The following is a 26,755-nucleotide window of genomic DNA, read 5'->3' on the forward strand; positions in this document are numbered from 1 at the left end:
TGGAGCTCGAGCTACTTTTTTCTCTTTTTTTTTCCAGGAACAAGCGACCATTAACAGAGTACTCTATAGTTCCCATTGCCCGGAGGCCGTGACTTGACTGTGATTGGGTGGTTGGGGCGGTTGTCAGGGCAACTCGCAGTGTTATTTTATTTCTTTTAGCTCTACAAATAGTTTGTGTATGCAGCGGTGGGAAAAGTACTCACATGTTTTGCTTTAAGTAAATGTATCAATAGACCAATTATTTGTTTACTAACATTGAGCCTGGACGCACAGGTGATTGTTTCACGCAATCAATTCCCAACCTGTTTCGGGGTGCACTGGTTTCAGCACACCCCAACCCCCTCTTGTGTGTGTTGGCTAGTGAGACGCGTCCTAACGAGACCTGATATAATGGGTTTCGTTGCGCGCATACTGGCTGCACGCAGCCAGTATGACGTCGTCTGTTAAGGGGTCTATACTGCAATGTAGATATGCTCTGTTACAAGTACAAGTCCCGTGTTCAAAATGTACTTGAGTAAAAGTGCAAAAGTATTGGCATCAAAATATACTTAAAGTAACAAAAGTAAAAGTAAATGTACTTAGTTACTTTCAACCACTGGGTTGTCAGTATTCTTCTTTTTTTTTAGCTCTACGAATAGTTTGTAGCCTACAAGTAGGCTATATCTATATGAACACCAAGAGGAACTCATGGATACATTCTATTAAAATAATCTAAGTTTTATTCTGCTATCTGTACCACGCCCACTCCTCCATGACAATAGTGAGGGTCCGTCCCTGTGAACTATGGGATCCATCTTCTTACAGCGCGCCTGCACGCGCACGCACGCACATACACATACACACACTCACACACACTCTCACTCACTCACTCTCTCTCTCTCTCTCTCTCTAGAGGGAAAGGCTTACATGGTAAAAGTATTGTTGTATAATCACTCATGCCAGAGTGCTTCCCTTTCTCTGAGCGTGACAGTGGACGGGCCTCCTGTTGTGTCTGATATTCATATCTATTATATAATTCATGAATCCAGCACTGGCTCAGGAAGGTATAGATAGCGGCCTTCTGGAAACCAGAAGGTTCCTGGTTTGATTCCCGGCTCCTGACCTACACTGACCCCAACCTATTGCCCCCAATCCCAACTCCAACGCTAAACTGAGGGAGCTGACCCGTTAATGCAGAATAGTTAACCAGTTCACAGTCTCTGGGTTCACACCGAGGAGATTGAAGCTCAAACGTAGATCAGGCATCTTCAACAAAGTTCAAGCCAATGACCTTTTAGATCTTACATGGGCAACTGGCGGCCCGGGGGCCACATGCGGCCCCCACCTTCACTTAATGCGGCCCGCAGGTTAATATCAGAATACTGATATATTATTGATTTCAGCTGTTACAATGCCAATGCCAAACATGCAAACATGACCCGCTTTAATTACTTCAGTCTAGTAGCTTAATGACTAGTATTAAAATTCTATTGTCTTTTTTATGTCCAATGTATTTGTATCTAAGTTAATGGCTAACTTCAGGATTCCAATTCAAAAATAGCAAAAAAATAATAAGTTCCAATTCAAAAGTAGCAAAAATAGCAGATCGACAAGCTCAAAATGCGTCGCACTGCAACGCGTTTTGAGCTTGTAGATAGGCTATTTGTGCTACTTTTGTGTGACATAGAATGGCGATACGGAGATAAAAGGTTTCTGCTCGACAGTATATGCAATGTGGCCCTCTGGGGTGAGGGTGTGGAAATATAGTGGCCCTCTCCATCATCAAAGTTGCATCACCCCTGTTTTAGACGGTTGAGACGAAGTAGCCCCCCCCCCCCCCCCTCCTACATGAAAATATTGTGAAATTGTGTTGATTTATTTAAAATCTTTATCTCCACCAGGGCAAAATGCTGGGAGCAAGAGATTGCGTTTTCGTCCCTGTCCGTCCACGTGTCTCTGTGTCCGTCTGTGTACAGCTAAGCATAGGTATTATGAGTGGCATGATACGACTGTTTCAAAAATCACTTTTCCTGCGTCCGGATGTGATCTCTAAGTTTGATGAGGGCCATTATCTTGATGGTTTCACTGTAACATCACAGCTACTTCACTAATTACTGGCAAGAAGCTTTTAACATTCAGCAAATCATCCTGCTTCTGAAAGGGAAGATTCTACATAAGATGCAGTAAATGCAACTTCCAAGTAATTTTTCTGTTGATCAAACACACACACACACACACACACACACACACACACACACACACACACACACACACACACACACACACACACACACACACACACACACACACACACACACACACACACACACACACACACACACACACACACATAATATAGTGTATTATGCCCTCTTGATTTGTAATTTTGATATAAACGTTGTATGCAGCTGTTGATGTGTGCTTTATGTTTATGCAGTGTTTCTACATTAGGCCTCTGGTTTGTCCCAATCTCTCAACCACTCAGACAAATGTACAGTATGTGAAGGAAAGAAACAGAGTCGGAGAGAAGTGCTGCTCCAAAATCTCTGCTGGGCCCAGGTTCTCCAGACTGGCTACACCTGACCAGAACCAGAACCAGAGAATCCACGTAGAGAAGCAGGGAAATGAAGAACAGGAATGCCATATAGACAGTCTTTTAGTAGCCCCTAGAAAAGATCTGTGGATGGTGTCCACACTTCCAGGCATTTGGTCCTGCACTGACTATTTATCGCTGTCAAGTGGAAAGGCCGGGTGGCAGAGGTTATGTTTTCACTCCTGTCCGTGTGTGTGTGTCCGCTTGTCCATCTTACACTGTACAGGTAATCTCGGACACCGCTGGACCGAGATTACATGTCAAACTTTACATGTACACTCCCACTAGGCCAAGGAGGAAGCTCCACCCCAACGTTTTTTAAACATTTCCCTTTAATACACCCATAGCGGGTGCTGGCCTGGTAAACCAGGCTATCCCTATCCCCTATCCCAATTCAATTACTGACTTCTCTGTTGTCATGGTGGAAACAGAGAGGAGCTTATAACGGCGGCTCCAGGATGTGGAACCCTGCCCTGACATTCATCAGTTCCATTAGCTCCGTTCATGACCTCTTTAGTTAGTCATTAGTGTTGTCATCTGTTCATCGCTGGCAGGCCGTCATCACTCTCTGCTAAAAGCAAACCCACTCACCGCTCCGCCCTGCACCCAACCCACAAGAAGCACTTTCTGTTTCAACCACATGTGCCCCAGCGTCCCTATTCTGGGCAAGCCATAATACGCTAAACATTCAGCGGAAATAGCAGATCTAGAAGCTCACAATGCTGCCGTGGCGGCGGCGCGTTGTGAGCTTGTAGATAAGCTATTTTTGGCAAAGAGATTTGATATGAGGGAAAAAACGAGGCGGCTGAGGATGGACCCCTGGGGGACGCTGGTCGAGACGTATATATACTAGGGTTTAAGTGGTTATGGTCAGCGGTAATCACTGTGGTCTAGATTTCACATCATCGAATTTCATATTAATAAATGTTGCTATAAAATATACTTCTGCACCAATAATAGTAGTTATTGGGACAGGAGATGAAAGAAATTCTCTGCTTCAAGATTCAGTTCTCTTCTTTCTGTAGGGCAGACAGTATAGTCTCTGTAGGACAGACTGTTTTGTTTATCTATGTAGGACAGACAGTGTTGTTTGTTGTCATGGAAACATTTAGACATCCACTCAGGGTGAAGGCATAAGGCAAAGTTCATTTAAGAAACAAACAAAAAACAAAAAACAAGCAGCAGCCTTGTTTTCTAGCATAGCCCAAAAGCAGTGGTGTAAAAAAGTACTCCAATGTTTTACTTAAGTAAAAGTATCGATACTGCAATGTAGAAGTACTCTGTTACAAGTAAATGTCCGGAATTCAAAATTTACTTCAGTAAAAGTACATAAGTATTGGTATCAAAATGTACTGAAAGTACCAAAAGTAAAAGTACAAAAATGTTTGAAAATAGCAGATCCACAAGCTCACAACGCGTCGCGATGGGCTTGTAGATCGGCTATTTTCAAATAGCCTAGGTGTAAAATAGGCTAAAGTGGTTATTGTATGTTTTATAATGTAATAATCTATATCTGCAAAGTAACTAGTAACTAAAGTTTTCAAAGAATTGTATTGGAGTAAAAGTACAATATTTGCCCCTGAGATGTACAGTAGTGGAGTAGAAGTAAAAGTATTGGGAATTGGAAATACTCAAGTAAAGTACAAATACCTCAAAATTGTACTTAAGTACAGTACTTAAGTACAATGTACTTAGTTACTTTCCACCACTGCCCAAAAGGCCCTCAAAGAACACTCTCCAACAATCTCCTCTCTGTCCCTCCTCAAACCTTATTAAAAAACTCCCATCTCAGAGTCTTGTTATAGTGTTCCTCGCACATTAGGGCTGCCATTCTCGCGTTGGTACAGTAAGCTAGCCACCCTTAAATGGTAATATTCAATGTGTAAACAGGAACCGGCACATTACACACTAATGGGCCGGGCTGCAAATAGGACACAACGGACAGCTGTCCCTGCACGACGACCACAATAGCAGCAGGAAAGTCTGCCTACAGTACGCAAAATGGAGGGACATTAGATTGTGCGTTCATTAAATGAGGCCGGCAGTGACTCAGGAGGTAGAGCGGTCGCTTGGGAATCGCGAAGGTTCTCAGTTTGTTTCCCCGGCAACCCTCTGGTTAATGCCAAAATGTCCTCGAGCAATAGACTTAAACCCAGATGACCGGGGTCCCCCAGGGATCCTGGGACCAGTTGCACCACCTCATTCAAACCTAGCCTAGTTATAGCTTAAATGGCGTTTAAAAAGCCATTTAAGCTATAACTAGGTGGTGCAACTGGCTCCTGTACTACTGTAGGCCAGCCCCCTCATTTGTTCCCTCTTAAACATATCTCTTTACCTAAAGTAGCAGATCTACAAGCGCCGTTAGCATGTAGATCTGCTATTTTCGTAGAATATTTGCCCCCCCCAGAATGGTGGTTTGTGTGGTTAATCCCAAACTGCATCAGTATGTGAATATGTGTGTGTAATGGGTCAATGTAATGCACATTGCAAAGCGCTTTGGATAAATGCACTATATAAATGCACCGTTTACCATTTAAATGTCTCATATTAAGCATTCATAATAATAATGTTGTCTTCACTCCTTTGGGGTATTTTCTGTCACTGCACATAATGTGGAAGTCAATGTAGATGAGTAGCACTTATTGTATCTTGTATCCTTGGGAATACAGTGTCCTCATAAAGCAGTGACCATGGCGTCACAAGTATATATTATGCTTGCACAGATGAGAGTCAGTCGGTACAAACAGTTAAAGGTTAAGGACATCAAGCCTACAATATACATCATAACAGTCATCTGCATTGAACCCATCCTAACTTTAGGAGCACTGAGGCTGAGCACTATTAATACAGCGCCTGGGGAGCTGCTGGGTGTTGTTTTCAAGACAATGTAAGACAGTGTTGACACCTCTCTCTATAGTTTGAGAGACAACACTAACCTGAGTGAAATCCCAGTTATTTAGCACTACATTCAAACATAAACCTTGATTCAAATGTGCGTTGATGTTTAACAGATAAAAGCAGCAATGAATGATGATCATTGTGAAGAGGTTTTGCTTCATTTAGCTGCCATGGAAACGGATGTTATACACAATACAGATAAACACACTAACCACATCCTCTGCATGCTATACAGAGGTTACACACACGCACACACGCACGTGCATGCACACGCACACGCACACACACACACTCTGTATGACAATGTAAATGTAAAAAGCAGAGGCATTTGAAAGGAGCTGTTATAGGTTGATGTTTCCTGGATGATGATGTCACTTCCTGTGTTGGACACAGAGGACAGGGGAGACACCTGTCTCTATAGATGCAGGTCTACCACACTGATCTCAGATCAGCCTGTCTGTCTCTCCTTCACTATCTCCCTCTCAGCTTTCGTCTCTCTGACATTGTCTGTCTCTCCTATATTGGCTCTCTCTCATCTTTCCTACTCTCTGTCTCTCCTACACAGTCCCTCTCTCAATTAACCTACTGTCTGTCTGCCTCTTCTACATTGTCTGTCTCTCCTGTCTTCCTCTCAGCTGACCTACTGTCTTTCTCACCAAACAAAGACATGTGTTCTTCAGTAGAGAGGAAAGACAACACAACACAGTTGTAGTGATGACATATTTTTGCAGGCCACTACATGTCCAGTAGAAACTTTGCATTTGGTTTTGAATAAATATGAAAATAAACTCTGTAGAAACAAAGGCTTATGATATTACCATGTTTTGTTTAACAAGATAATCTAATTAAATATTAACTTTTTTTTAGGATTGCTGAACCACACTGGTCATATACCGTACATTTAAAATGCTTAGTTATTACTACTTCAGAATTCATGATTCTGATATTCAGGCTGCCATCCGGAAATGAATTTAATGAATAAAACGTAATTGTAACCATTCTGATAGAATATGTGAATACAATATACAGTAACTATATATAACTCTTCCATTGAGAAATTTACACCCTGGTGTTGGGTAGGAAGCCTGCTGGTTGACAAGTAGTACTGCCTGAAGCTCATACGTGCAACATCTCCCCTGGACAACCGGGGATTGCCTCTGCAAGAGCGGTGGATGTCTGGTCTCTCGTGCAGGAGATTACAGTTCGAACCCAGGGTATAGGACATGCAAGTTATGGATTGTATTTGTAGCTGAAAGTGTGTCTCTTATGTCACAGAGCAAAATGTGAAAGTCTTGTCAACTTATTTTCTATAGGAATATCTGTAAGGTACATCTAGGGAACCTGTTACTAAATCAGTCCTGGTTTAATGCAAGGATATATGACCTGTGGTTGACACATTCAGGATATAAATGAAGATGTGGATAAAGCTACTACTGTTTACTGCTCAAACCCCACAATTACCATTATGTTTAAATTATGACATACTATATCTGTGTATATATCTATATCTATATCTATATCTGAGTCTTTGTACCTGTCTTCACCACTAGGAGGCAATGTAGAGAAATTAACAAATCAGAGTGATGAGAGAGAGATAAACAGCTATAATTGTGTTGACACTGTTTGATTATCTCACTCTCCGAATCAAATATTTCACATTATATTTTTCTCAGTAATCTATGAATTCTGGACTGACATGTTGACTTTTTTTATATCTCCTACTCCTCCGCTACTCCTTCAATAATGATCAGAGGAATATTGTGTCCACTGATCTAGCATCTGGTCCTTGTACACAATACACATTAGCCTACTATTGGTTAATTGTACTGACCAATAGGAACTGAATGCGCACTTTATAGCTCAAATACTAGATAATAATATCGATATGCTCACTAAAACTACAAGCTGAGTTTAATCAATCCATGTGTTCACATACAAGAAAAAAACTCATTGGGAAGCCAAAAATTAAGAGGCATATAAGACAATAGAAATCACAACAACAATAAAACAAAGGAAAAATACTACATTTTATTTTTTAACAAAACATTTTTTTCTGGATTGCTTGAGTACATTACTCCAAAGAAGTCTCTTTTACAACAGGGGTTCTCAAGGTGGGGTTCTTGAGGCGGTCACCAGCAATATGGCAGTTGTGAACCAAATGGACCCTTTATCTGTAACCGTGACAGTGTACAAATGGAAACAAATGGACCATTACAGGTCTGTAACTCTGACAGTGTAGAAATTGAACCAAATAGACCCTTACAGGTCTGTAACTCTGATGGCACTATTTTGACGGTGGAACTTTGCGCCATGGCACATGGTCTTAACCTGTGCCCTGGGGATGTATTTACAGGATGATAAAATGAGTGCGCTATCTGTCTGCGCCCAATGTTTAGGGCCTGAATTAGTTATACAGGTGTGTTTTTAATCAAAAACAATCAGAGTGCCGGGTGCCATCACATTCAAGAATGAGGTTGCACCCGTTGTGAGACGCAGTCCTATTTGGCGGAGAGCTGAAGACGAATGCTTTTCTTATCCTATGCATGAAGTGAAAGCATGCAAGCTTATGGGGGATTAATAATGTGATGATGTCAGGAGACTTTTCATTTGAAATTTGCAGAGGTGTTCAAAAACGAAATATGCATACAAAATAGATGACATAAATACAATTATTGTGCCAGTTTAAACACTTTTAACCTGGAGTCCCTAATGTTGGCGTGTCATTGTGGTCAGAAATATCAAAAATGTGGAGGGAAAAGGAGGTATACTACACATAATGTATATACCTCCTCCTTCCCCTCCTCTATCTGACACACATAGACACTGAGGAGCCAGACACCCCCCAGCAGCAGAACCCAGGGTAGAGGGGTTCGGTGAATGTGGACTGGAAGGTGTGCAGGTGTGTCAGTGTGTCAGAGGACACTGCGTAGAAGGACAGAGTGCCAGCAGATGAGTCCAGATACACTCCTACTCTTCTGGAGTCAGAGGGACAGACAGGGAGGACAGTTTCCTTCGAATTGTGACGCACAGTGTAACTGTTGCCATCACCATCACATACCAGACTCCAGGACTTATCATTGTATCCAAACTTACTGTCATCACCCTGTCTGTTGATTCCTCTGTATGTCATTGCTATAGAAACCACTCTTGTCCACACTACCTCCCAGTAACTGCGTCCAGTCAGACCCTCTCTGCATATCACCTGCCAGTAGGTGTTGAATCTGTCTGGGTGAGCAGGATACTTCTGGTCCTTTCCCTCATCTGTCACCTTCCTGTTGTCCTCAGACAGAGAGAGGTCGCTGTTCGCTGTGTTTGGATCCAGTGTGAGTTCACACACATCTGATGGGAAGAACAAGATACAATACAGCACCAGTTACTACTATACTATAAGCTGCTACTACTACCACTACTACTGATAATAATAATAGTAATAATAATAATAATAACAATGAAAATAACAGAAACAAATAAACTAGAACAATGTGCAAAGGTCTCTGTCAGGCCAGGTAGTAAAGTCAATCTTAGCCAATAAGGATAAAATATAAAAAATTGGACAGGTCCATCTTGATGACATAGAGACAATGTGAACCGATTTGCGTGATGTTTGGACAAAATCTTTAGGAGTAATAGCAAAACATTTGTATTGCATAAATCGGCCTCCTGATGGTGCTATAACAGGACAATGTGAAAAGGGTGGCATTTCTTCCTCGGCCTAGTGGGAAGGCGAGTGCAAGTTTCACGCCAATCGGATGCAGCGTTCATGATTTGAGGCATTTTGTTCAAAACAAGCAACTCCTGCAAACTTTGGAAGCCAATCTTAGCCAATCAGGATGGAATATGAAAAATGCCTCCTGGTGGCGCTATAAAAGGCAGATGTGAAAAATTTGAGGCAGAGGTTTTTCCTTTGCCTCTTGGCAAAGCTTAATTGTAAGTCATTTAGAACTAACTGAAACGGTTTTGTGTATTTATAAAACTAAAACTAAAATCTTAAAGAAAACATTCTTTGTCAAAAATGGTAAAAAAAAAAAACAATCTACAAGCTCACAACAGGTCATGATGCAACACTTAGTGGGTTTGTAGATTTGTGACACGACACAATCATAAAATGAAATATAAATCAGGCTTAATTAAACTCAAGAATACACCAGTAAAGCGCAATACATACTCCTTCTGGCTCGGCAGGCTTCCCGAACAATAGTTCGGAGAGGGTGCACAGGTTCAGAGGAAAAGTTCTGGGACCGCCCTTCCGAAGCTCGGAATGACGTCAATTTGTAGTTACATCACCTCCCTTTCCAAAGAAAGGTTTCCTCGTCGGAAGGAGTATGTATTGTGCAGGACTGTTACTGTTCAACAAAGTCATAGGCATCTTTGTCCAGAAGGACTTTGTCTACAAATAAATTAAGTCCCACTTTTATATGTATTTATTAGTTTGGTTAGTTTAGTTAGTTTAGCTTTTACCCTTAAAGCACTTTTATTGTCGATATTGTCTGAAGTTGGGCTATACTTTTTCTGCCCTGCAACTTTACTTTCTTTATTTTTTCATAATGTCTTTCATAATGTGTTTATTGTGTTTCTCTCTCTCTCTCTCTCTCTCTCTCTCTCTCTCTCTCTCTCTCTCTCTCTCTCTCTCTCTCTGACTCTCCCCATGTTTCGAAACAAAGGTGTGACTATAGACACTAGATGTAACCATTGGTCAAGTTTGTTTGTGCATTATAACTACATCTGACTGACTTCGCAGCCATATTTGTTGATTTATAGCCTAACTATAGGAATATATTCAATCTACCGTATACATGCGTAATATTATAGGTTGCTGTGTTAATTGAATGTAGACATATGGCACATTTATAGGTAACTGCATACTCAGGCAAATATTTCAATTCACGTCTCTGTAACAAACCATCCTCCAAACCTCTGGTTTGAATGGTAGCAGATGGACTGTAATGCCCACAGGTGACAGGTAAAAGATATGTCATGCCCCTGACAAACAGCTGCATGGACATACAACGACCTACTTGTCCACCACTGGTTCAAATCAACCGCTGTGCATCCGGCTTGCTACGTGTCTATAGAACACAATTGGTAATGTTCGGGGAGGGAAGCCGGGCAGGGAGGGTGATCTTTGTCACTGCACATACTCCTACAGGCTGGGGCAGAGCCTGTCAGCAGGGAATGTTGAATGTGAGGAATAGAACGGAGGCACTACGTCCTCACAGTGGGGGCTCCTCACTGGCAGGTGAACCAGTAGGGTACAACAGCAGTGGCAAGCTGTGGGAGTATTTCATTGGCTTAGTGACTACATTTTGAGAAAAAAAGTCACTGCCAGTCTGAGTGTAGGATTAGTGTATAATTCTACAACAAAACAGGTAGGAAGAATACACCTATTAAGCTAGTGTTTTGGATAAACCTCAGGAAATATGGCACTATAAGTTTTTTGTTGTTATCATATACTGCATTAATCTACAAAGTATCATAATTATCGTCTACATTGAGAGTAGGATTTAATGAGTGAATATCACATGTTTCTGTGTATATGAGCTGGTCATCGAAATAGCTGGATGTGTGCTGCTTGGATTTCATGAATACAACAGAATACACACTTACTTTGCATGCTCTTCCTCAAACCTGGTTTCAGCCAACACTCTCCACCATGGTCAACACTGCAGGGTTGGATGAGAATTATTGATGATGTTTTTACACCATTAAACATTAAACAATACACAGCATCACAGTATGATTGAAATTGGGAAATTGTTCACTACTCTAAACCTAGTTGATAATATTGATCATATCAAGGCCTTGGGTGAAAAAGCTCATACTGTCTATTTTTCAGTGTACTGACAGGGTGTGATTTGAGTATCCATTGTGTATAGACCAATTATTTGCTTACTAACATTGAGACTGGATGCACAGGTGATTGTTTCATGCAATCAATTCTCAACCTGTTGTTTCGGGGTGCGCTGGTTTCAGCGCACCCCGACCCCCTCTTGTGTGTTGGCTAGTGAGGCGCGTCCTAGCGAGACCTGATAGAATGGGTATCATTTGGAGCCAGCATGACTTTTGGAGCCAGTGTGACGTCGTCTGTTAAGGGGTCTATAGATAGATATAGATAACTTTATTATATATATAATATCTAATGGCCTCCTAGTTATTCAATATCAATGAGAGCGTGCAGAATCGCTGTCATTCTGATTGAGGGACAAGCCAGTGAAACCCATGAAGACATGTAGAGTTTGTGTTTGACTCATGCACACGGGCTCCTGCTGCAAGTTGAATTGTAAAACTTTTTTCTACGTGAAGTGCCTGCATGGCATTTACTTTACAGGTGGAGCACGTGTCTACCTGTCTTAATAGACAGTAGACACTATGAAGACTGCCAAGACAAAATCTCTCATACCTAAGAGTGTTTAGTGTAAAATGTGGATCCTTCAGAACAGCAGAGAGAAGCTCCGCCCCGGTTTCTCCTGGATGATTGTAGGACAGATTCAACTCTTTCAAATGGGAAGGATTGGAGTGCAGAGCTGAGGCCAGAGAAGAACAGCCTATCTCTGTGACCAGACAACCTGACAAACTACGCCCACACACACACACACACACACACATGCGCGCACGCACACGCACACGCACACGCACACGCACATGCACACGCACACACACACAATTGTATACATGCGCACAAGTGTTGGCACACATACGGTGAAAAAAATCACAATGTTACATTTTCTATCGAATATAAAAACAAAAAAAAAGTGTTTTATTCAAACACAATAGTACACAGTTTCAGGCCTACTGACTTGAGTGTCTCCAGTATGCAGTGTGGACTCCCCAGTCCAACAGAAAGCAAATTTACTCCAGAATCGTGCAGATCATTGTTTCGCAGGTCAAGTTCTCTTAAACTAGAATTGGAGCTAAGAACTGATGATAACTCCTGACAGCATCTCTCCGTGAGGTTACAGCCACTCAACCTAAAGAAGCATGAGTGATAAACATTTATTAATTGGATTTTCTGTAAAATAAAGATCAGATAATATATGAAATATATCCAGTTATCAGTAAACCTACATAGCTTTATTGGAGGCTTTGAGCACTGGCAGCAGCCTCAGAAGAGCTTCCTCTGAAGCAGAGTATTTCTCCAGGTCAAACATGTCCAGCTCTTTTTCTGAAGACAGTAACATGAAGACCAGAGCTGACCACTGAGCAGGAGAGAGCGTGTTTGTGGAGAGACGTCCTGACGTCAGGTACTGTTGGATGTCCTTCTCTAGAGAATGATCATTCAGCTCATTCAGACAGTGGAACAGATTGATGCTTCTCTCTGGAGATGGATTTTCTCTGATCTTCTCCTTGATGTATTTGACTGTTTTATGAATGGGCTGGAACCAATTTTCTGTCTGTATCAGCAGTCTTCGTAGGAGTTTCTGATTTGTGTCCAAAGAGAGGCCCAGCAGGAAACGAAGGAACAAGTCCAGATGTCCATTTGGACTCTGTAATGCCTTGTCTATAGCACTTTGGTAGAGGTGATTTAACTTAGGTTTGTTTCTAAATAGCTTGGGCCAGTTGGAAGTTGCTTGTGGTTCTGACAGTAGGTTGACGCCAGTGTTGACGAATGCGAGGAAGACATAAAGAGCAGCGAGAAACTCTTGAACACTCAGATGGACAAAGGAGAACACCTTATCCTCATACAACCCACACTCCTCTTTAAAGATCTGCGTAAACATTCCGGAGTACACAGAGGCATCTCTGATGTCAATGCCACACTCTCTCAGGTCTGCTTCATAGAAGATCAGGTTGCCTTTCTCTAGCTGTTCAAATGCCAATTTTCCCAAAGACAGAATGACCTTGGTATTGTCTGGATTCTTGACAGAATGTATCTGAGCACTATCATGATACTTCTCATTCTTCTGTTTGGACTGAACCAGCATGAAATGGATGTACATCTGAGTCAGGGTCTTTGGCAACAATCCTTTCACCTTTCTTCTCAACACGTCCTCCAGAACTGCGGCAGTGATCCAACAGAAGACTGGGATGTGGCACATGATGTGGAGGCTTTGCGATTTCTTGATGTGTGAGATGATTGGTCTTGCCTGGTTTTCATCCCTGAATCTCTTGATGAAGAACTCCTCCTTCTGGGGATCAGTGAACCCTCTCACCTCAGTCACCCTGTCAACATAATCAAGAGGGATCTGATTGGCTGCTGCAGGTCGTGTTGTTACCCAGATGCGAGCAGAGGGAAGCAGGTTTCCCTTGATTAGATTTGTCAGCAGAACATCCACTGAGGTTGGCTTGTTGACATCAGTCCAAATCTCATTGTTCTGGAAGTTTAAAGGAAGCCGACACTCATCTACTCCATCAAAGATGAACACAACTTGGAACTCTTCTAAGCTGCAGATTAGTGGTTCTGTGATTCCACCAAAGAAATGGTGAAGAAGTCCCATCAAGCTGTAATTCTTCTCCTTCATCAAATTCAGCTCTCGGAAAGTGAATGGAAACATGAAGTGAATATTCTGGTTGGCTTTATCTTCTGCCCAGTCCAGAGCGTACTTCTGAGTTACGACTGTTTTACCAATGCCGGCCACTCCCTTTGTCATCACTGTTCTGATTGATTCGTCTTGTCCAGGTAAGGGTTTAAAGATATCTTCATATCTGATCGGTGTCTCTGGTCTTGCTGCTTTCCTGGATGCTGATTCAATCTGTCTGACCTCATGTTCATTGTTGACCTCTCCACTCCCTACCTCTGTGATGTAGAGCTCTGTGAAGACCTGATTCAGAAGTGTTGGGTTTCTCTCTTTAGCAAACCACTCGGACAAACACTTACACTTCTTCCTCAGATTAGACTTGTGTTGTCGTCGACTGACAGGAGCAAGAGTTTCTAAATGACAAAAGAATGGAAGACACCAATGAGTGTATGTGGCCGCCCAGATAGTGATTACATTTTTTTTTCTCCATTGAAAGAGCTTTATTTTTGTTATTGTTGTTATTGTTATTGTTATTACTGTTAGCACAGTATTGTAGACCTTACCACATTTGCATTTAACTGGTTATACCTGTATGACTAGTGACAAGTAAATCCTCTAGATTATTGATTCTTGGTGTGTCTTGTTTACAGTTCTTATACAACTGCACTTCTGATACAGATTATATTTACGCTGCTCGCTTGCATGTGTGGTAGGGTAATGTAATTGGTCCTGTCAGTTGTGTCTGTCTGTGCAGCAAATTCTCTCTAACAACTGAGCAACAATGAACATACGTCAACACAGGACATGAAAGGTACCTCTTTTGTGTCACTTTTCAATATTCACAGTCACATGACATGAAAATGGAATGTAGACATGCGTTCTCACTCCCATCGTGCAATATATGTTACAAACCTGTCTTCTCTTTAAACCTTGCACATTTATAGCGTCAGCCTTGGACATTTATTTGTCTCTGTCCTGTCCTGTCCTGTTCATGTTCCCTGTTTGCTTTAGGTGTTACTCATGGTTCTGTAGTTCTGTATGTTCTATATCAATCTTGTAATTCTGGTAGTTTGCTGATTCCCCAGGTGTTTGTTGTACCTCTTACTTTGTAGTATTGTTCTGGTGTTTTCCTGTCTTCCCTTGTAGCTGTGACCTGTCTTGTCTCACCTCCCTGATTATTGTTAACCCTATTCACCTGTGTCCTTTTAGTCCCCTAGTCTATCCCTGTGTTGATTGTCTAGTTTATTTGTTTATTTCACCTGTGTCTAGTTAGACCTAGTCTGTATATACTCCTCTGTGTATCCAATTTTTTATCAGTCTGGTGTCAGCTGTAGTGTGAGATACTTGTGTGACTAGAAGCCTTCTGTTTGTATTTTATTAGTTCCCTCTTGTTACCTTGCCTGTACCTGCCATTTATGACTCAGCACTGATACTGAACGCGTCGCAATGCGACGCGTTGTGAGCTTGTAGATCTGCTATTTTCAAATAGCCTAGTTATAAAATAGGGCTACTAGTGGTTAAGTGGTTAAGATATGTTTAATAATGTAATAATTTATATCTGCAAAGTAACTAGTAACTAAAGTTAGTTATGTCGTAAGTTCCAGAATGGTACTTACTATGGGATATCATCGCCCTCTAGCGATGCCACAGAGCAAACACACCGATCTCCCGAGCTACAATCCTCACAGATGATTGGGAAGGGGTCAGTGTGACGTAAAAAAACGGCGACCGGTTGGAGTATAAATACTCTTACGTCATACGAGCTCGACCTCTTCTTCTACTCTGCAGTGACTGCTTGCACTCGGAGCTGAACGAAACATCGAAGAAACTTAGCGAATTCCAACACAACCCAAAGCGAGGGCACATCCGTGTTCCTCCACGGGCTGGGGGTCTTCCTCGCTCTCAAGCACTTCGAGAGCCGCATCAGAGGTTGTCATGTTCTAGTCAGAACGGACAATACCACAACGATGTGTTATGTCAACAAACAAGGAGGATTGGGTTCCCTTGTATTGGACAGACTAGCCAGCGAAATAACGCTTTGGAGCGTACAAGGCTTGGCACACTTGCGTGCCATTCATGTACCGGCCCATCTGAACAGCGGTGCGGACCTGCTGTCCAGAGGAGGGCCCCGGTGCGGGGAATGGTCGCTCTGCCAGAGGGCAGTGGATCTGATCTGGGCCCGGTTCGGTCGGGCTCAGGTCGATCTGTTTGCATCCAGGGAGAACGCGAAGTGTCAGAGCTTCTTCTCACTCAGGATGAAGAGCCAGTCCCTGGGAATAGACGCTCTAGCTCACACTTGGCCAAGCGCGCTGCTTTACTCGTTTCCACCCCTGATCCGTCCGACTCTGGAACGGATCAGGACTCAGGGGGGGAGGGTTCTGCTGGTGGCACCAGCGTGGGGCGCATGGAGGTCGGAGATAGATCCCCTCCTCTACGACGCGCCATGGCGAATCCCCCTGCTCAGGAACCTCCTGACGCAGGGCGGGAACGAGGTGTTCCACGAGAACCCCAAGGACCTCGACCTGTGGGTTTACCCTGTGAAAGGTTGAGTCTGGTCTCACAAGGCCTTCCTCCTGCAGTGGCTGCATGTTTGCGCATTGTTAGTCTCAAGACGGCGCTCCTTTTAGCCCTTTGCACGGCAAACATGCAGGTGACATGCAAGCCGGTGACATGCAAGCGCTCTCTGTGAGTGAGGATTGCATGCGGTTCTCAGATGATGGCCAGAGGGTTTTGTTGAAACCCAATTTGACATATGTTTCCAAGACCGGTGTAGTCGCCAGAACTCCTGTGGAGCTAGGGGCTTTTCATCCTCCACCGTTTGCCTCAGAAGAGGATAAACGGTTGCATTGTCTCTGTCCGGTGAGAGCATTAAAGCTCTACTGCCAGATGACGGTGGCTGGTCGTGAGTCGCCTCAGCTTTTCGTCTCCTACGGCCGAGGCCGCAGGGCGGCGGTGGCTAGACCGACTCTGTCCAGATGGATCGTGGAGGCGATTCGGTTGGCATATGGGAGTAGTGGCACTGTTGTCCCGGTGGGACTGAGAGCGCATTCTACTCGGGGTGTGTCTGCATCGTGGGCCCATTATAAAGGGGTGTCGTTGCAGGACGTATGCTCGGCAGCCAACTGGTCGTCCCCATTGACATTTGTGTCTTTCTGCAGCTTGGACGTGGCGGCATCAGAGATGGCGCACACAGTCTTGGGTGTAGTGGCTGCACCGAGGTAGGCTGAAAATGTAGTGCCTAAGGGCGTGCATTTTTCACCACTTTTACGCAGTGGCTGGGTTCCAGACAGGCTGGGTTCCACACAGTGGCTGGGTTCCACACAGGTTGTGAGTCAGGCCTGGGGGCTTGTTCTCTCTGTGTTGGTCTGGCTGGCCTTTCTTGCCCTCTCGGGACCTGATAGACAGGGTCCGGAGAGGAGGAGGCCTTGGTTTCCCTGCCACATATCAGTCAGACTGGAGTTGTCTGGGCTGGTGGCTAGGGACAGGACTTAAAGTCTGTCAAGGTCTTGCCTTTAAATCCTCTCGGTCCATGATCCTGTGGGGTCATGGGCTACCTGTAGGCCAAGGTCAAGTCGGGGATTTGACCTGTGGCCTTGGGTGGCATTGGGTGGGGTTGGTGTAACTATGGGCTCCCCCGGGGGACGTGTATGTGTCCCATAGTAAGTACCATTCTGGAACTTACGACATAACTAACCCTAGGTTACAACTGTAACCCAGGTTTTATTAGTAATGTAAGAATGGTACGTTTAAACCCCCTCTGTGTGCAAGCGAGCATGCAGAGTAGAAGGTTCCGAGGTCGAGCTCGTATGACGTAAGAGTATTTATACTCCAACCGGTCGCCGGTGTTTTACGTCACACTGACCCTTTTCCAATCATCTGTGAGGATTGTAGCTCAGGAGATCGGTGTGTTTGCTCTGTGGCATCGCTAGAGGGTGATGATATCCCATAGTAAGTACCATTCTTACATTACTAATAAAACCTGGGTTACAGTTGTAACCTAGGGTTTTCAAATAATTGTAGTGGAGTAAAAGTACAATATTTGCCTCTGAGATGTAGTGGAGTAGAAATAAAAGTACTGAAAACTGGAAATACTCCAGTCAAAATTGAAAGTAAGTACAGTACTTGACTACATGTACTTAGTTACTTTCCACCACTGGATAAAACTGAGAAATTAATACTTTCTTACTGCTCTTCAGGGTGTCAGCCAGCTTCTCCTGCTTCAGAGTCCTCAGGAAGTGCAGTGTGATCTTCAGAGCTCCCTCTGTGATGCTTCTGCTCTGCTCCTCATCCTCACCTTCCACCTCCTTCTCCTCCTCCCCCTGACTCTCTAAGCATTCTGGGTAATCTGCTGTCAGAAGCCTCTGGAACCTCTTCAGCTCTTTCCTCACAAATGTTACGAGATTCTCTTCAAGCAGCTAAAACACAAAATATAATAAAGTTTTAATTGATTGAAAGTCCAATGTTTTTAAGAGTAGGCTACGGATTAAAGATTAGCTTGATGCATGGTTTGTCCCCAAAATGCCAAACACAAGCAGACGCCAAACACGGTAGCCTGACACTCTCTCAGTGCAGCCGTTTTCTGAAATGGGGGCGTGGCCAAAGTGAGACTCTTTGGCGATTCGTTCATACTGGATCATCCCCATCCCCATAGGGCTGATTAGATTTTCAACATAGAAAACCCCGCCTTCGACAGCGTCACCCTGTATGGAGCCCTGGAGTGGCCATTGACAGAAAAGAAAAAGAAACTTGTGGAAATAGTATTTCATGGCCACTAAATAGTATTTTGTGGCCTCGAAATACTATTTTGGGTGCAATTGATACAGTAGCCGGGCGCACAACGGCACAACATTCCGAGGGTCCCTCTCTCCTAATTCTCAACAAATCTGTGATTACATTTTTCCTATAATCAGCAGAAGTGAGAGTGTCAATTCCTTGTGTCAATTGTGTTTATATAAGATGATAGTCTATCCAAAGAAGACAATGTTTTTTGTTGCGTTTTTTAATGCTCCGTTCAGTTTCATTTATCCATTAGGTATGACATAACGGATTATAATAATATAACATTCTCTATAATCAGTAGCATGTGTGTGATAATTATGTCGATCAAATATGGTTTTATTGAAAAGCAATCAAAGGCTAGAGCATATGAAGCAAACGTCGGGTGTACAGTGTCCAACGTTATCGGCGCTTCTGAATTAAGTGATTGTGAATGTGATTGTCATTACTATTTTACTGTTGTCCACAAAAGTGTGGCTGTTAATTCCTTGTGTCAATACGTTGTGTTTTTATTAGCAGTTGCCAGTTAAGCTTATCAAAGACAAATACAATGGCGTTTGCTATAACCACACCAGTTAATAAAGGTAGGAGGCTATGTCTTTGTTCACATTAGTTTCAAAGTAGAATAACTGAATAAAGGGAGGAGATCTACAACAGAATGACCTGCTGATACAGCATCGAAGTCAACAGCTTACCCACACCCCCTCCTCCTGCAGCTTCTGACTAGACACACTTTTGTAGGCTCAAATTCTCAACATTTCAGTCCTATACACCACATACGCATTTGTCCAGACTATATTCACTCATATAATATGAGTGAATATAGTTGATCAACAGTATAGGCAAGGTTCATTTCCCCTCCATTCCACAAGGAGACACCACAATGGGGTTCAGTGGTACCTGTGGTGGTGACCTCACTTCCTCCCACTATAAAAGCAGGACTGGATTCCCATTCTCCCCTTGCCCTTTGTTTCCAAACACATGCAGCCGGCCTGTGTGTTTGCCGTGTGCTGCTGATGTACTGATGTTTGCCATGCCTCTGTTAAACCTGGTATAACGTAAGTTCCAGTGTTTTACTTCTAGTGATGTGGATTATATTTAAGAATTGATGAACTTGAGTTATTTGGATATTTAGATGTGTTTAATGTTATGAAGTAAATACTTGGCCAATTATTATTTTGATATACAATACCTTAATGTATAATATGATTTAAAGGCCATATTTATGTTTGATATTTTATCTGGCATGAAATTATAATTTGTTTCTTTGTTTAGAACCATGGCAATCATCATGAAACCCAATGTCAACACTACATCATTATCCGGCTAAATAAACTGGATATTCGATTGCAACCTTTGTTTCCTGGTGGTTTGTGGTTCCAGTTTGAACTTTAAATCCTAACGATATATATATTTATCTTTTATTGGTCCAAAATACTGTCTATTTACAAACATTCATGGAACCACCTGCTGACCAACTGTCAGCATTGGGCAAAAACAGCCATTTGCTCAACACTCAACTCTTAAGCAACAAAGTTGATTTTCATACAATAGGCCTATAGATTACATTTCAATAATAAAAGTAAATAGAAAACAACATTTCTGGGTCCAATTAGTTTAGAGAGGTATGGTCACATATACCGACCTATAAAAACATTTTTAGTCCAATGCTGACAGCTGGTCAGCAGGTGGTGTCATGAATACATGTATATAGACAGTATTTTGGACCAATAGAAAAAGATATAGACCACATTTCCCAACCCCACCTCAGGGGCTGCTGGACTAATAGGCCAGTCACAGGCCTATATTGTTGATCAACTATATTCACTCATTCACTTATGAGTGAATATAGTCGGGACAAATGCGTATTTGGTGTATAGGCCTGTAGCAGTGCTGTCAAGCCTACCCTCTGTGAAATGTTGCGCCTATCCTCTGCTTAGCTTCCCAAAAGTGTGTCTAGTCAGAAGCTGCAGGAGGAGGGGGTGGGGGCAAGATGTTCACTTCAATGCTGTAGCAGGTCATTCTGTTGTAGATATGGTCTCCTCCCTTTATTCAGCTATTCTACTTTGATACTAATGTGAACAATAGACATAGCCTCCTACCTTTAATAACTGGTGTGGTTATAGCAAACGCAGATCAAACAACATTATATTTGTCTTTGATAAGCTTAACTGGCAACTGCTGATAAAAACACAACTTATTGACACAAGGAATTAACAGTCACACTTTTTGTGGACAACAGTAAAATTGACTACAGAGATTTGTTGAGAATTAGGAGAGAGGGACCCTCTGAATGTTGTGCCATTGTGCGTGCGGGCTACTGTATCAATTGCATTTCAATAATATGTGTACGACCTACAGTTCAAGAGTTATAGGCCAAACGTGAATTGGCCTGTTAGAGCACCATGAGGCAAATTAAAACATTTTGGGGCAGAGGTTCCTCCATGGCCTACTGGAAGTGTGTTTGCAAGGTTTCACACGATTGGTCCACCTGTACTAGAGAGCCTACTGGCAGGGATAATTAGTAGCATTTTCCATATAATACTAAGGAATACATAACTCCTTACTGTGAAGCCATGGATCACACGGAGAGAGACAGCAAGTGCGTAGATGGACTCAAGACACACACGCACGCACGTACAGTAGCTCAATTAAATAAACTTATCAAAGACACCGCTTACATGGGTGTGATTTTTCATTTCATTTGTAGATGAAGAGAAGGTATTAGTGTACATTGAGTCATTGACACACCTTAAATATGGAGTCCAACTCTGTTTGATGTTCCTGAGACGACTGACCACTGGGAGCCTGGGATATCTGCTGCTGGTCTCTGTGGAGGACACATGCGCGCACACACGCACACATGCACGCACGCGCACACAGAGCAGAGTACGTGAAAAAAAGCAGGAAACTTGGAACACTACAGTTTGGGCGTGACATTTTTCAAAAAAGGAGCCATAGCAAAAACACTTAGTGGCTAACCTATAGCGGCCATTGTACGTGGTATAATTGAACATAGACTATGTATTATCATGTTTGGTTCAACAGGATGAGAGGCATAACTAGGAAAGTGTGCTCCTCGGAGCACAGGTCTCCGCCAGGCCGGATTGCTTATCCAGGGCCCGCACACTTTGGAAGGCAGTTTGGGAAATGACAAATCAGGCAGCTCATTCATCTTGATCAAATGACCCCAGATATAATGTGTACCAATTTGTGTGCAAGGTTTCACAGCAATTAGGCACTGCGTTCATGATTTCTGGCATGTTGTGCAAAACGGGCCCGCAAACATCGGATGGGAATCGTAGTCAATCAGAAATCTGACGGATACATCTTGATCACATGACTACAGCGATAAGGTGTGCCAATTTATGTGAGGTTGGACAAAATCGGTAGGAGTAGTAGCAAAAACTGTGTTTTGCAAAGAAAAGGCCGATTTGAAAAATGCAGGGCAGAGGTTCTCTGTGTAGAAAGCTCATGCTTCTATGAAAAAGTTAACGATTCCCCTAAAATTTGGCATCCTCTGGACTACATCTTATAGCGTAGATGGCTAGCCTCCTACAGAGTCACGGTGTGAAAACACAAATCAACAATATGAATAGTTGGTCCAATAATCTCTTCTGACCTCTGATCAGTAGAGTGGTGTCCATCTTTGCAGTCAATTTGACCACCCATGGATGCACTTTTGGGTAGAGGAGACTCTGGTCTCTGCTGATGAACCCTGACAGGAAGATGAGGGACCGTTCAATGTTAAGAATGGTCACTGGAGGATTTTAAAGTGCCTATTAAGCCGATTAACTATTTGAAAATGTGATAGTCGTTTGTACTGATTATGTATACATTATAGTCTAGACCAGGGGTCTTCAACAGGGGGATCCTCGGAGTTACTACGGGAGGACCGCCAAATCTTTGTGTGATAGGATATTTTTTACATTAACCACTAGCATCCCATTTCTGAGGAGAACTTTAGCCAAAAATAACAGATCTCACAACGCTTGTAGATCGGCTATTTTTGGCAAAGAGGTATCGGTGTAGACTGTAGACTCTACAGTCTACACCGATACCTCTTTGCCAAAAATAGCCGATAGCCGTGAGATCTGTTATTTTTGGCTAAAGTTCTCCTCAGAAATGGGATGCTAGTGGTTAATGTAAAAAATATCCTATCACACAAAGATTTGGCGCAGGTGTGATTCTTTTTTTCCCTCTACAGTGTAGAGGGAAAAAAAGAATCACACCTGTGTGAAGGTAGCGGCGCCTTTGATACATTTTGTCATCGATATGTGTTTATAATGTGTTTATAGCCATGTGTCACGTGAAGCTTGACCAATCACTTTGTCCCGTACTCAACATACGCATCCATGCGGAGTTTGTGTTGTCATCGATATTAGTTTAAACTTTATAGCCCAGTTAATAAGAATACAGAGGACGGACATACGGATGGACATACACCTGGACATAGACACGGAGAAACACTAGAGAAACAATATTAATTATCTGTCTTTGAATGTCTACGTCTTTGAATGTTTATATAGCCATCTCATTTTGTATTCATGATATAATAGTGATGTCATGAATAGTCCCCTTGCCTGACCAATCAGAACGTTGACGGGCCTGACCAATCAGAACTTTGACGGGCCTGACCAATCAGAACGTTGACGGACCTGACCAATCAGAACTTTGACGGGCCTGACCAATCAGAACTTTGACGGGCCTGACCAATCAGAACTTTGACGGGCCTGACCAATCAGAACGTTGACGGACCTGACCAATCAGAACCTTGGCGAGCCTGACCAATCAGAACGTTGACGCAAAAGCCAGGTATAGAGGGCTAATATCCGCTCTATACCTAAAGGTATAGAGCGGCTAGCGCCGCTAACTAGCGCCGCTAAAAAAGAGCAGACCAAGTTTTAGAAAAATAGTTTAATCTGCAATATAGAGGGGGTCCCTGCTTCATCTCTTTCTCAGCTAGGGGGTCCTTGGCCTGGAAAAGTTGAAGACCCCTGGTCTAGACATAAACATCTATTTATAAGTATCCGTATTCTCTACTATGTAATTGATCGTTTTATATTCTGACCTCTGATCAGTAGACTGGTTTCCAGCTTTGAAGTCATTTTGTCCACAGTTGGACTGGTCACTCTCCATGGAGACACAGCTGGGTACAGGAGACTCTGGTCTCTGCTGATGAATCCTGACAGGAAGATAAGAGCCCGTTCAATGTTTAGAACTGGACGATTTTAAAGTGCTCTGACTAAAAAAAGGAGTGACGTGACCCTCCTGGTGACAAAAATGTATTTTTTCTTGAACCACCCCAAGTGAGGGTCAAGCACTTCCACAGTGCATGGTTTTCATGTCCTAAAAAGTTAATCCAGACACAATCTTGCTTTTAATACAATTTGTCGTCTATGCTCATTCCATGAACTCGTGTGGGTATATACAAAGACAATAAACAGTGCATATTTCTGTTGATTTGTGTTATTTTATGTTTCAAGAGCTCAATTCAATCAACTACATGTTGAAACCATGTCTCCATTGACCTTCACTATTGTTAATGGTGGGGGCCGTGGGGCTTTATAGTAGATGTGTGTGAGATGGTGAAACTCGTTGAAAATCGATATTTGAAACATAACAAAATGGATTTATTTGCCTAGATGTGTCTTTCTAGCCTGGTAAACCATCGCCCTTCCGGAAGGGGGATGGTTTACCAGGCTAGTGTCTTTCCACCCCTGATTCAGAAACAGGCTCATTTACGATGCTGCACTAACTGTAGGAAAGACATTCTGATTGTTTTACATTCTGACCTCTGATCAGTAGACTGGTGTCCATCTTTGAAGCCAAAAGGATGACCCATAGAGCGGTCACTCTTCATGGAGACACAGCTGGGTACAAGAGACTCTGGTCCCTGCTGATGAATCCTGACAGGAAGATAAGGGACCGTTCAATGTTTAGAATACATTGGAGGATTTTAAAGTGCTCTGGGAAAAAAAATGGCCTGACCCTCCCGCAAACATAAATATATTTCTCTTGACCCCCCCCCCCCCCACCCCTAAATGCATATACTTTTTACATTCAACAATGGAAGTCAATGGGGCTCGGATGGGGCTGATCAAAACCTTTCCCAGATTTGTAGTCATACTGTACATCATAGATGGGACACATGAACTCTGAGATCCACATTGGAGCCACACCGTTCCATAATTCGATTTTTCCTATCTAGCTATCTTGTCCAACCTAAACAATACATCCTAATCACTTGCCTGCCTATGGTTTTGTTTTATGTTCTCCTTCACAAAAATATTGTTATTGTCTTTGTATGTGGGTATGAATGTGTATATGTTTGTATAGTGTACACACACTTGTGTACATTATGTGTATCTTAGTATGTATCTATATACAGTATGTATACATATCTCGCCTTTCCTATTTATTATTATAGATACCATTTGCTATTATTATACCAGTTATAACCCTTATTGTTTCAAGTTAAAAAATAAAGTTTCCAATGTAAAATGTTAGTATTTATATATTGTGGTTTAGCTATACCTTTACTTAAGTAACACATCTACTATTTCTTCCACCAATTAATACAATAAATCATGTGTTGTTTTCTGATTGTTTTACATTCTGACCTCTGATCAGTAGACTGGTGTCCATCTTTGAAGCCAATAGGATGACCCATAGACTGGTCACTCTTCATGGAGACACAGCTGGGTACAAGAGACTCTGGACTCTGCTGATGAACCCTGACACCATGAAAACCAACATGAAACATTTATTGATTTATTGAACTAATCACGCTACTGTAGTTGGTACACATCTAAATATAAAATCACTTATATTTAAATTAGGACACACAATATCCGTCTTGTTAAACAGAGTGATCTTTGAAGTCAATTTGTCCGCAATTGGACTGGTCATGCATGCTTCATGGAGACACAGCTGGGTACTAAATGTGTTGTTTTCTGATTGTTTTACATTCTGACCTCTGATCAGTAGACTGGTGTCCATCTTTGAAGCCAATAGGATGACCCATAGACTGGTCACTCTTCATGGAGACACAGCTGGGTACAAGAGACTCTGGTCCCTGGTGATGAACCCTGACACCATGAAAGCCAACATGAAACAGTAATGGTCAACAACTAGTTTTTAATTTTAAGGTCCCCCAGTGTGATATGTATTAGACCACGGAGCCCCATTTGATAAAAGTGTTTGTATCTCTTGGACCCCAATCTACACTGTAAAATCATTACTGTTTATTTAAAGGTAGGCTAAGTGATTTTCTTTAAATTAAAACAAGTGTTAGATAGCTCTATATTGTGATAGTACTCATTGCTATAGAGTGTTTGTTCAGTAACAAGAGTCTCCATGTGTGTCCAGCTCTTTATTAAACAGAAAATGCATTTTCATGTCGGGATATACATTTTATCCAATCAGGATAGAGACCTCAAACAGGATACAGATTAAACAAGTGAAATTGTAAGTGATGACACAAAGAAATGAGCAGACAAAATTGGAACTGGAACACCGTAAGAATTAAGCTGATAAATAGAACCCCCCCTGATTAGCTGAAATTGTGTCACCTACCTGAAAACATATTTTCTGTTTATTAAAGATGTGGAGAGACATGGAGATTCCTGTTACTGAACAAACACTCTATAGCAATGATTAATATCAGAATAGGGCTTTGAAAAGACCCAACATTGAAAAGCCAATGTACAAAGAAAATAATTCATAGTTGCTGCCCTAATTCTGACCTCTGATCAGTAGAGTGGTGTCCATCTTTGAAGTTAATATGTCCACCCTTGAACTGGTCACTCTTCTTCTCCCTCTTCTTCTTCTTCTTCTTCTTCTTGGAGACACAGCTGGGTACAGTGGGCCGTAACCAAGTTCATTTGCTTTGAGAGTACTGTTACTTAAGTAGCCTAAAGTTTTTGAGTATCTGAACTTTACTTGAGTATTTGTATTTCGGGATACTTATGACTTTCACTTCACTACAAATATTGTGCTTGTGACTCCAGTACATTTCTAGGAAGGGAAATGAAATAACAATATAAGCCCTATG

At 42.4% G+C, this 26,755-nt stretch overlaps 1 protein-coding gene across 1 annotated transcript; it reads right to left on the reverse strand.

Annotated features, from left to right (window-relative positions):
- Positions 1 to 8,273: 8,273 nt before the first annotated feature.
- Positions 8,274 to 26,465, reverse strand: LOC311039510 (NLR family CARD domain-containing protein 3-like; the record flags this gene model as incomplete). The annotated part of the gene is made up of 7 exons (XM_084049439.1): positions 26,448 to 26,465; positions 25,369 to 25,436; positions 12,533 to 14,336; positions 12,265 to 12,435; positions 11,868 to 12,041; positions 11,075 to 11,130; positions 8,274 to 8,809 (listed from the first exon to the last, which is right to left on the reverse strand). The coding sequence occupies exons 2-7, from the start codon at positions 25,388 to 25,390 to the stop codon at positions 8,274 to 8,276; spliced, it is 2,763 nt and encodes a 920-aa protein (XP_083905565.1). The 5' UTR covers positions 25,391 to 25,436; positions 26,448 to 26,465.
- Positions 26,466 to 26,755: the final 290 nt, after the last annotated feature.

Source organism: Gymnoscopelus microlampas, assembly GCF_963454915.1.
Source record: "Gymnoscopelus microlampas genome assembly, chromosome: 3".
NCBI classification, from domain to species: domain Eukaryota; kingdom Metazoa; phylum Chordata; class Actinopteri; order Myctophiformes; family Myctophidae; genus Gymnoscopelus; species Gymnoscopelus microlampas.